Source organism: Armigeres subalbatus, chromosome 3 (assembly GCF_024139115.2).
Source record: "Armigeres subalbatus isolate Guangzhou_Male chromosome 3, GZ_Asu_2, whole genome shotgun sequence".
NCBI lineage: Eukaryota > Metazoa > Arthropoda > Insecta > Diptera > Culicidae > Armigeres > Armigeres subalbatus.
This window is the reverse complement of record NC_085141.1, coordinates 180,480,903-180,491,081: the sequence shown is the minus strand read 5'-3', so window position 1 is coordinate 180,491,081 and position 10,179 is coordinate 180,480,903. Positions and strand designations below refer to the sequence as shown.

Sequence of the window (10,179 nt, the reverse complement as noted above, 5' to 3'; positions counted from 1 at the left end):
CATTAGACAACTTTTCGTATAGTAAACCTTAACCGATTTTCTCGCAAAAGTTTGACAGGGGACAAAGCCTTGTTGATCACTATTAAATTTTATAACGATTGGTCATTGCGTTTAAAAGTTATGATGAAAATGGTACATCGGACCATTTAAACCCCATATAAGGTTGGTGTCTTAACTAAATGCGAGAAAGGCACCACCAACGCTAGATGGATTAATCTGGGTTTTTTTATACCAAACGGCGTACCCCCCATGTTGAACTATGTATAACTTCAGCATGAGTACATTTTCACCCACTATAGAGTGCTTTGGTATCTCAGTGTAGCACAGGCAATGTGAGTGCCACACTTACACACACTTGCACACAATACACATAATAATATTATGATATTATCACTGTTAACCCTGTTAACGAATACAAATCGAAAAGCTGTTCTTAATTTTTGATAAACCAAAATAATATTATGGATCAACGCAAGGCAAAGTTAGATGAAATAAATGAATTTATAGAAAATACGAATAGAAGCATAGACAATCTTCTCTCTGACTTAGGCTGGAGTAGAGAAGGTTTACTGGCAAGCCAGAAAGTTCATAAATTTGACAAACAAACTTTGTCATGCACAGGCTATAAAGCAATGAGCAGTGGTAAAGACCAAATTGACGAGCCATTTCCAGAGTCTTTCCTACCTAAAGATCATTCTTGTTCGATTCAGTTCGGTAAGTTTTGTTGCAAATAAACCAACATATTATACCTAGATATCTACTTATATTTCGATTCCATTTTTTAGGCCTCAGTTCGGCTCAGAAAAAGAACGTCCCGCAAAGTCACAAGGATTTGATAACCAATTTTAGTAGAGAGGAGCGTCTTTCCATGTATGAAAACGCAGTTGGATCGACTCCCAAACATGAACCACTAGCCGAGCTTCATCTAAGGTAAGCACCAATAATAAATATTTTTCTGAACACCGAACAAGTAGGAAGGCTTTCTTGAAACTCTCGTATTATTTTCAGCTTCAAAAAGCGGGATAACCACTCGGTGTTGACATCTTTGGCAGACGTTGCAGCTTACCGACGCGACATCCGTCGTCGGAATCAAAAATATCGTTTAGCTAAGAATCCGCTATCATATCAAGAAGAAGTGCGAAATTTAATTCAACTTCAGACAGAAGCATTGGCTGAATACCTTGGAGAATCAAAAGAATGTGCTACTGATAATAAGGTTTGTGAAACCAATGCAAAGTCTGCATCTATAAACAGAAAACAGAAAGTAAGAAGCAGATCAAGAGAACGGAAGAAAAGCAGATCACATGAAAGGAAGAGAAGTAGAGATGAAGATGACCGCGAAAGACACACAAAGAGGGAACACAAGTATCGCAAGAGATCAAAATCAAGAAGCAGATCTCACCACAGACATAAATCAAAGTCAAAGAAGTCGAAAAGGGATCGGTCCAAGGAAAGGCTAAAACATGAATCGAGACATTAGATGAAGATTGTTACTCACCCCGTGGCAATGCAATAAAGCTTGTCTATTCTGCAACACAAGGAAGGTGATAAGCACTACTACAATAAAAATCCACAGAGTACACTTTCACTAGATAACAAAATTTACTGAAAATTGCATTTTCATTCTCTATACTCCGCAAAACACAGCGAAGCATTCGTTCCGCCGAATCCAAACGAATTTTTTAAAGCAACTCGCCTTTTGCCGTCCACAGGTAACCAATCTTGAGCATCGTTTGCGACGAAATTCATTCCTTGCATCTCTGTCGAAATATTCTCCAAATTGATTGTGGGAGGCATTTTACCGTCGCGACACGCAAGAATTGTGAACAGACCTTCTAAATTGCCAGCGGCACCAAGTAGATGACCGTGAGCTCCCTTCGTAGAAGACACACCTAATTGTTTCCAGTTATTCTTAAACAGAGTTCTGATGGATCTTGCTTCGATCGCATCCCCGATGGGCGTCGATGTCGCATGAGCATTGATGTATCCTACGTCAGACGGGCTAATAGAAGCATCCTTCAATGCTCTTTCCATGGCCAACATGGCACCGGTGCCATCTTCCCGAGGAGCCGTCAAATGGGAAGCGTCTCCCGAAAGACCATAGCCCAGCACCTCACCTATGATTTTGGCTTTCCTAGCTTTGGCGTGGTTCAGTTCTTCCAGAACAAATGTCGCCGAGCCTTCTCCCATCACGAAACCATCGCGAGCATCGTCAAACGGTCGTGAGGCTCTCTCAGGATCTTCATTGAATGATGTACTCAACGCTCGTAATCTGCAAAATCCAGCGATTCCCAGAGGACTGATGCACGCTTCCGCCCCGCCACAAACCATAACATCGGCATCTCCTCGTTGAACGAACCTAAATGCATCTCCTATGGAATGTGCTCCCGTTGCACACGCGGTTGAAACAGAATGATTCGGACCTCGGAATCCATATTTGATACTCAATTGCCCGGCTGGCATATTTGGGAGAATTCTGGGAACGAAAAACGGGCTCACCCGATTGTAGCCTCTTTTCAGTGCTTCATTTGTTTCACACACATCCATCAGATCTACCATACCCATTCCTATGGCAACACCCGTTCGCTGGCATGCCTCAATATCCTCTTCCGGGGGCGTCCACTGAGCCATCCCAAGTGCTTCTTTGGCCGCTATCAACGCAAATGCCGTTGCCCGTGCCATCGTTTTCAGCTCGCTTTTGCCAAAATGATTCTCTACGTCGAGCTCGTCCCGGTTGATTTGGGCCGCTACCCGGCAGGGCAGTTTTTCGTAAGCAACATCTGTTAGCTTTCCGATAGCGGACACTCCGGAGAGGACATTTTTCCACGCTCTCGGTACACTGCACCCGACCGGCGAAACTACTCCGAGTCCGGTAACAACTACGCGACGTTTTTCTTGTGAATAATTCGCGCTCGCGGCGGAAAACTTTCGGTGGACAATTTGAAATAAACTAGCCTTTACGCAACGCGGGCACAACATAGACATCTTAAAGGGACTATCTAGCGAATTAATATTTTTGTTATCGCTCTCAGGCCAAGTAAAATTAGTTAAGAGGTTAAATAATAACTAATAATAATAATAAATTTCAAAAACCTAATAAAAATCCTGCTCCGTGCAGAGATGCCAGATTTGAAGACATGACTTCAATAAATAATTTTCAGTAACTCATTTTCCACTCACCGCCAGGGGTGAGTAAAGAGCGGAGCAGAATGGATATAATATTGTCAGATTTTCTGGATATGATACACTGGCGGCGTTTATAGTGTTCCCAAATGGGTACTTGCACAAAATTTCACGCGGCGAATGACTGTCGAAAGGTACGGCCGCGCCAAACGATACACCGCAATGCTATTTACCCATTTACCCAGTAAACGGGGTGCAGAAAGCTCGGCGGTACCTTTCATGAAGGGTTCGCCGCGTGCAATTTTTACATAATCAGGCAATATTATTTTCAGATTTTCAGCAACCAGAATCACGACCAAGATGAATACATCAAGACAAAATTTTCAAAACGACTTATCTGCTTTTGTAAACAAAGATTAAAACGACGATTTGACGAGTCTGGTAGCTCTCCCCCGCACCCCAACACCATCAACAGGTAGCGGAAACCTTCACCTACCTATTGAGGGTGTTAGTTTGCGTGGGAGAGCTATCAGATTCGTCAAATCGTCGTTTGAATCTTTGTTTACAAAAGCAGATAAGTCGTTTTGAAAATTTTGTCTTGACATCATCTTGATCACGACTGTACACCACTCATGAGTGCCTTCACTCTCTCTTTTATTACGTATTATATGAACTCGTCTACTTTTGACTGTCATCATCTCATGTTAGTAAACGTCATTGATTGAATCAAAACCATCAAAACACGGAGGTTGAAAACGTGCAGCGAGCGATTGTTGAATCCTCCTCGATTTTAATTTTAATAGTTTTGTAAAATATTTCTATAAACAAGCATGGGTAAAAAGCGGAAGCACAACGAAGAAGAGCAGGATCAGACATTTCGCGATCTGCCTGCTAAACATATGAACACAAGCCAAATCAAATCGAACGAACGAAGACTCGTCGTCATATTGGAAGGAGCTCAGTTAGAAACGGTGAAGGTTAGTCGTTAATATGTTTTAGCATTTTCACATTCAAATCATCAAATTTGTTCTCAGGTAGGTCAAGTTTTTGAGTTGCTAAACTGCGACGATCATTTGTCGATACTGAAAAAAAATGGGAGAGATCCTGGAACCTGTCGACCGGATATTACCCACCAGTCCCTCCTGATGCTGATGGATTCACCGCTGAATCGTGCAGGGCTATTGCAGGTTTTTGTTAAAACAGAGAAAAACGTCCTGATAGAGATCAATCCACAGACAAGAATTCCGCGGACGTTCCGGCGATTTGCCGGATTAATGGGTAGAAATCCTGACGAAATTATTACACCGCTGTATCTAATCTTCTAATTTAATTCCAGTTCAACTGCTGCATAAATTCAGTATAAAGGCAAACGATTCGCCGAAAAAGTTGATGCGTGTTATCAAGAACCCAATCAGCAATCACCTTCCAGTGGGTTGCCGTAAGTTTGCCATGTCGTTCAGCGCATCGGAGGTAAAACACCCCCGAGAGTTGGTACCGAAGGTGGATGAACCGATAGCCCTGGCGGTGGGAGCCTTTGCACATGGAGCTCTGAATTTGGACTATACTGAGGGGAATTTTTCCATTAGCAATTATCCGTTATCTGCAGCGTTGGCATGCACAAAACTGTGTTCCGCTTTCGAAGAGGTGTGGGGTGTAATATAGAGCAAGTGCATAGAACATTTCTAAACCGATTATAATATTTTATTCCGAACACATCCAGATTAGCACTTAATGGGTTTGAATTTATATGGAATTTGATTTAGGTCGGATTTGAATTGATTTTGTATTGGATTTGGAGTGGATTGAATTTGTTTTGGATTTGATTTTGATTGGATTGGATATGATTCAGATTGGATATGGATTGGTTTAGGTCATAAAACAGATAGGCATCATAGAACAAACTGCAGGTTTCAAGGTAGGCTCTTTGTGTATCAAAAATTGACAAACGGCAATCTCGTATATCCAAGGCAAAAGAAAGATACAGCAAAGCATGCGATGCGCGGTTTTAATTTGGTTTTGATTTTGATTAAGTTTGAACTGAATTTTAAAAGGTTTTAGGGATTTGATTTAGAGTGGATTTGGATTGGACTAATTTGTATTAAATTTTGTTTAAATAATATTTAAATTTTTATTATAAATTAAAATTTGGATTCAAATTTAACTGATTTTGGCATACTGTAACATTGTTCTCCGATGACCGATTGAGCTGAAATTTCAGCAGTGAACTACAAATATGTTGAAATTGACATACAGGAAATATCAAATTTATTGAACATCTTGTTGAAAATTGACATACTAGCACATACTAGGTCAAATTGTTCGAAATAATAGTAATTTTTTGACGTAGGACTACGTCTGTCTTTTCTATATTGGGGTACACTTTACGATTGCGAAAATCAATTTTTTTGTACCATTCGATCACGGATGAGTCAACGCTTCTTTGTATTTGTATGAAAACAGTGATTTTCAACTATTTGTTATTGAAAATAGATTAAAAGTTTAGAAATAGGTAAACTAACCAATCACGTACATGCATCACTAGCACAGACATCAAAAATCAATCACTTGCGGGATTGGATCTAATCCTCAGTTTGAACAAGATTTCACGCAGAGCGGACGCATCAAAACGATCGTAGCGGACCGGACACAGCATCACGGAGGCGCTGGTAACATTTTCAACGGAAATCCATCGCATTGGTGGTGGTCCTCGGTGTGTTGCTGCAGATCATTCAACCTCAACGAACCATCCCGTGCCGCCAGTGGCGATGCTTTTATTACATTATTGGGAAAGCGCATTGGGGAAAGAAAATTGGTTTTTCTCAGGACTAGCATTTTCTGAACAGAAAGGTTCAATTGCGAATATGGACTGTTTCGGTGGCATCGGCGTTTGGCGTGGAAACTTGGTTTCTGTTAGTGATTGCATCCATTCAAATTTACGGGCTTAATTTATTGAATAAAAGAAAGTTGCTTTCCGGCGCGCGACCCATTTTGATCGGGATTCCGCAAAGAGCGGTTTAACCATTTATAAGGCAGTGGCAACTATATTGCCACCAACAAATTATATGTTTTTCTGTTTATTAACAAGAGCTCTACTTATTATTTCCCCCAGATGAATTTGAGCCATAAAAATTGAAATGTCAATCTAAGAACGGTTTTTTACGAACAGATCGTAAGTTTCGAGTGGAAAATGGATTTTCACTTATAATTCGTTGAAAAATGACGACAAAGATATACTTTTTCCCATTGGTAATAATTATTTTGAATCTCATGTGTTAGATTATGGCGTGATTAGCGTGGAAAAAACTTTGCCTTTCTTGTATATTTGTAAAATGTAACGTGCCTTGTTTTGATGTTTTACGTAAAACCTATTTTTTTTAAATCTCTTATTTATTTTTGTTCCATTTTTCCCGCTTGCAAGGCAGTGGCAAATAACATTCTCCGACATTGTCTGCGGAATCCCCATCAAAATGGCTCGCGCGCGCCGGAAACCAGCTTTCTTATAGCTAATGAAATAAATATTGGGATTTCTGTTCCAATGAAATTAAAATGCAACAGTAGTTTAATTACCGAAACTTGGAATATATTTACTAATATGAAAACCAGTGTTTACACAGCAAGAGCACATTTGAATTAGAAAATGGCGTCTTCTATGCGCAAAGGTGCGAACACTTTCCTGCTGACGTTTCCTGTGTTGCCACTGCTGATGTGCTTGCAGGGATACACACGCAAACCACACATATGAAGGGGTGGCACAACTGTTGTAACTCCAACAGTAATTTTATTAGCCCCGCCCCTTCATTAATCGTTATGAGTGCACATTATACTTACACCCATATCAGATCACAAAGGGGCGGGGCTATCGGGCTCAATTTATTACATACAAGAAAGCTGCTGTTCGGCGCGCACGAGCAATTTTGATCGAGGTTCCACAAAGAGCGGTTCGAAATTCGATGCAGAGGAGCGGACACAGCAGCTCGAAGGCGTGGGTGGCAGTGGCAATACGGAAAATTTATTCCAAATTTTGGAGGCCTAGCGAAAAATCATCAAGTGGCGGTCGGACAGTTTCAACTTTCAACGCAAGGTGCCGACAAGCGTTTGGATGCAGTTAGTTATTGAAAGGTGCATTGGGAAATGAAAAATGGTTCTTCTCAGCACCAACATTTTATGGAAAGAAAGAGTTAATTGCGAAAAATTAGCAAATTTGATAGCGCATCGGAGGGAGATGATGCAGTAAATTTGAATGGATGGAATCACTAACACCAACCAAGCTACCACGTCAAACCCGATGCCACCGAAACAATTCATTTTCGCAATAACCTCTTTCTTATCATAAAAGCGGTCGAGCCCGCAAGTGATTGATTTTTGATGTCTGTGCTAGTGATGCATGTACGTGATTGGTTAGTTTACCTATTTCTAAACTTTTTATCAATTATCGATAATAAATAGTTAAAAATTATTATTTTCAAATAAATACAAAGAAGCGTTGACTCATCCTTGATCGAATGGTCCAAAAAAATAAAAAATCCATCGAGAAACGGCTCAGATATTAAAGTTTAAAGTCTATCATATTTTCGTGACGGTCCCCGATTTTCGCAATCGTAAAGTGTACACCAATATAGAAAACACAGACGTAGTCCTACGTCAAAAAACCAACATCAGAACAGTAATTACATGACTAAATTTTGCTGAACTAGCTTGGGTAAGTGCTCAAATGTGGTTTAATTTCAGTTTAATTCTCCTAAAATGAGACAGACCCTAAAGCCCTTTTTTCGTCATTGCAAAAAATAGCGTGTGCAACTCGTTGCAAAACTCGATTTTTTCAGCACTCGTAGTATTTATTTTAATGTAAATACAACTCGTGCTGAAAAATCATCTTTTTGCAACTAGTTGAACAAACTACTATTTTCGGGATAGGTTAATTCACGTGAGTTGAATATAGAAGCATTCAATCTTTTTATTCGTTTTCAAGTTAAAATGCATGCTGCATTTTGCTTGAACAGCTTGAACCGTCTAACACGGACTTTAGTGATTCTGCTCAAAAACCAACTTCTTGAAACGGAATCAGGTGCATGAATTTTTATGAAAATCTCGCCCCAGTCCCGGAAGTATTTTTTGGGTATTTTCACATATGTGTGTTCAAAGAGCGGAGGCGAAAAAAACATCTCGTAATTTGCACTCACACAAGTTTGGGTCGCCAGTTCTTCGGATGGTTCTCACCTGGTCTCACCACAAAACAAAATCAACGTGTGGTAGTATTTTATTATCAAACGCAACGCAAGAGCAAATTGCGGAAAATATTTACAACCTGTACGTTTGTGAGTGGTCGACAGACGAGGCTCTTCTCCAAGCTAGTGCTTTAGTAGTTGTTGACACTCGCAGCAGTGAAACATTTTCCTCTTCTTTCGCCGACGGGATTTTGATGGATTTTACGCGTTTTCGCCTCGCGAGTTTTTGGCAGCTTCTGTAATGGTGAAAATAGTGTGATTCGTTGATCGCGTGTGAATTTCGAACGGACGAAGCAGACGAAACGCTTTCAGTCGTTTTCGATTGGGACTTTATGGTCGGGTGTCGAATTAAAAGTGATATTCGCTGCGAAAATTGGATATTTTCGGCTACGGGAAAAGAAAGTGAGAATATACGATAGTGGTGAGAAAAATGCGGCATGGGTCACACCGAACGGCAGTGACGGGTGACATGAATGGGAAATGGCTTGCGGACGGCTGTAGCAAAAAGCATACAAAAATCAATGAGTTGTGTCAACAGTGCTGAAATCTCATTGATTGTGATAATAATTCAGATGATAATAAAGTGAAATTAAAAAGCCGTTTCCGCTTCAGAAGAAAATTTTCGGAAAATATTGTCAAGCGGTGTTCGCTAGTGCCAAAATAGTGTGTGTCACAAAGGATCTCGCGACGACGGCGCTCCTCATTCTTCGGGTAAAGAAGAAAATGAAATAAAAGCCGAGTGCCGCCATTTTATTTAATTTCGCACACATGCACACTTGAATGTTCGATCGCTCGCGGAGTGTCGCAGCGAAACACAGTGGGTGGATACGAATCAAAACAGTGATGAATGTCGTCCGGAACATTATTCCTTATTCCATTATATTTTTGTTTGTTTGATGATATATCAGAATAAGAACTTACAAAAACTAGCGAGTTCAAATTTCCTTGCTCTGCTTCGTTGAAATGTTTCCTTCGCCTGATCAAAAGTTTTGTAATTGACAGGTTTGCGTTTAATCAATAAATTTAAATTCTTTTACTCTGATATTGTTTTTATGATGTTATAATTTGTATGTACTAAAATCAGGTGTCTTGATAAACCTGGTACAATTTAGATAATTAATCAAGAATTGCTCCACATTCCATCTGGAACTTTATCTGGTTTTTAACTTAGTATTCTATTAGCATTTCCTCAGTAATTAATTGAAAGCCTACACAATCTAGATTCAAGCCTTATTTTCAAGAACATTAAGATTTAAGAAGCATACAAGTTAGTTAATAAGGCAGAATATTTGTGATGTGATGCTTTGTTGATTTTATCGATTTATAATGATTGCTGCCTGAAATGCGATACTTTTCTTTTTGATCGAGAGCTAGATTAAATGAAAAGCAATTAATAAAGTTCTTATTTTTATTGAATATATACCTTGTGTGGCAATTGGTGCATTCTGCCCAGAGTCGAGAATGTTTCCCACCAAAAACATCCTATAGTCTATAGACTAAACCGAGAATATTGTACTTGCCATCTTCGGATTCGTAAACCTTCGGTTTTGCTCACAAGGTCAACTGGAGACTCAATCAATGAAGGTCCGCTTAATGAGTTACTACAAAGAAGCGATACTCAATGATATTGAAGGTTTCAAGGTTTCAAACTCGGTGCACAGCACGTGGATGATTTGAATCTAAAATTGTGTTGGATCCTTCGAATCTATGACACAATTACGCTAGACCGGTGATTATCGCTGAGCCAAACAGCAATTTCTGATAGATAACACTTTATAATCATTTTGTCTGTTTATGATATTTCATTGAAATTTTGTTTTCGCATTTTTTA

The 10,179-nt window shown here is 39.7% G+C and overlaps 4 protein-coding genes across 8 annotated transcripts in view; 3 read left to right on the top strand and 1 right to left on the bottom strand.

The window, feature by feature from the left end:
* The first annotated feature begins 410 nt into the window (after nt 1–410).
* On the top strand, nt 411–1,601 carry LOC134222695 (U11/U12 small nuclear ribonucleoprotein 48 kDa protein-like). The gene is made up of 3 exons (XM_062701855.1): nt 411–714; nt 786–930; nt 1,009–1,601. The coding sequence occupies exons 1-3, from the start codon at nt 462–464 to the stop codon at nt 1,478–1,480; spliced, it is 870 nt and encodes a 289-aa protein (XP_062557839.1). The 5' UTR covers nt 411–461; the 3' UTR covers nt 1,481–1,601.
* Nucleotides 1,579–3,084, bottom strand: LOC134222694 (3-oxoacyl-[acyl-carrier-protein] synthase, mitochondrial). Its single transcript, XM_062701854.1, has one exon. The coding sequence runs from the start codon at nt 2,983–2,985 to the stop codon at nt 1,621–1,623; it is 1,365 nt and encodes a 454-aa protein (XP_062557838.1). The 5' UTR covers nt 2,986–3,084; the 3' UTR covers nt 1,579–1,620.
* Nucleotides 3,085–3,838: 754 nt separating this feature from the next.
* LOC134222696 (ribosomal RNA small subunit methyltransferase NEP1) lies at nt 3,839–4,802 on the top strand. 2 transcript variants are annotated; one of them, XM_062701856.1, is made up of 3 exons: nt 3,839–4,100; nt 4,158–4,401; nt 4,460–4,802. In XM_062701856.1, exons 1-3 carry the CDS (start codon nt 3,954–3,956, stop codon nt 4,783–4,785), a joined length of 717 nt encoding a protein of 238 aa, XP_062557840.1. In that variant the 5' UTR covers nt 3,839–3,953; the 3' UTR covers nt 4,786–4,802. The 2 variants fall into 2 exon arrangements, with proteins under 2 accessions (XP_062557840.1, XP_062557841.1); XM_062701857.1 differs by having other exon boundaries at nt 3,839–4,104; nt 4,162–4,401.
* A 3,680-nt stretch (nt 4,803–8,482) lies between these two features.
* The window catches only part of LOC134224889 (homeotic protein female sterile-like), an 87,488-nt gene continuing 85,791 nt past the window's right edge, over nt 8,483–10,179 (top strand). For 2 of the 4 annotated variants that reach the window (XM_062704534.1, XM_062704530.1), the window contains exon 1: nt 8,483–9,059. The gene's annotated coding sequence lies outside the window, so the exon portion shown is untranslated. The remainder of the gene's footprint in view (nt 9,060–10,179) is intronic. The other 2 variants (XM_062704533.1, XM_062704532.1) reach the window with 2 other exon arrangements.

Excerpts from the sequence above, each read along its gene's own strand:
- LOC134222694 (XM_062701854.1), bottom strand. The coding sequence starts at position 2,985 with ATGTCTATGTTGTGCCCGCGTTGCGTAAAGGCTAGTTTATTTCAAATT.
- LOC134222695 (XM_062701855.1), top strand. The coding sequence starts at position 462 with ATGGATCAACGCAAGGCAAAGTTAGATGAAATAAATGAATTTATAGAA. Across the intron at positions 715-785 it reads TTCTTGTTCGATTCAGTTCG|GCCTCAGTTCGGCTCAGAAA; the intron begins GTAAGTTTTGTT and ends TCCATTTTTTAG. Across the intron at positions 931-1,008 it reads CTAGCCGAGCTTCATCTAAG|CTTCAAAAAGCGGGATAACC; the intron begins GTAAGCACCAAT and ends TATTATTTTCAG.
- LOC134222696 (XM_062701856.1), top strand. The coding sequence starts at position 3,954 with ATGGGTAAAAAGCGGAAGCACAACGAAGAAGAGCAGGATCAGACATTT. Across the intron at positions 4,101-4,157 it reads CTCAGTTAGAAACGGTGAAG|GTAGGTCAAGTTTTTGAGTT; the intron begins GTTAGTCGTTAA and ends ATTTGTTCTCAG. Across the intron at positions 4,402-4,459 it reads GCGATTTGCCGGATTAATGG|TTCAACTGCTGCATAAATTC; the intron begins GTAGAAATCCTG and ends ATTTAATTCCAG.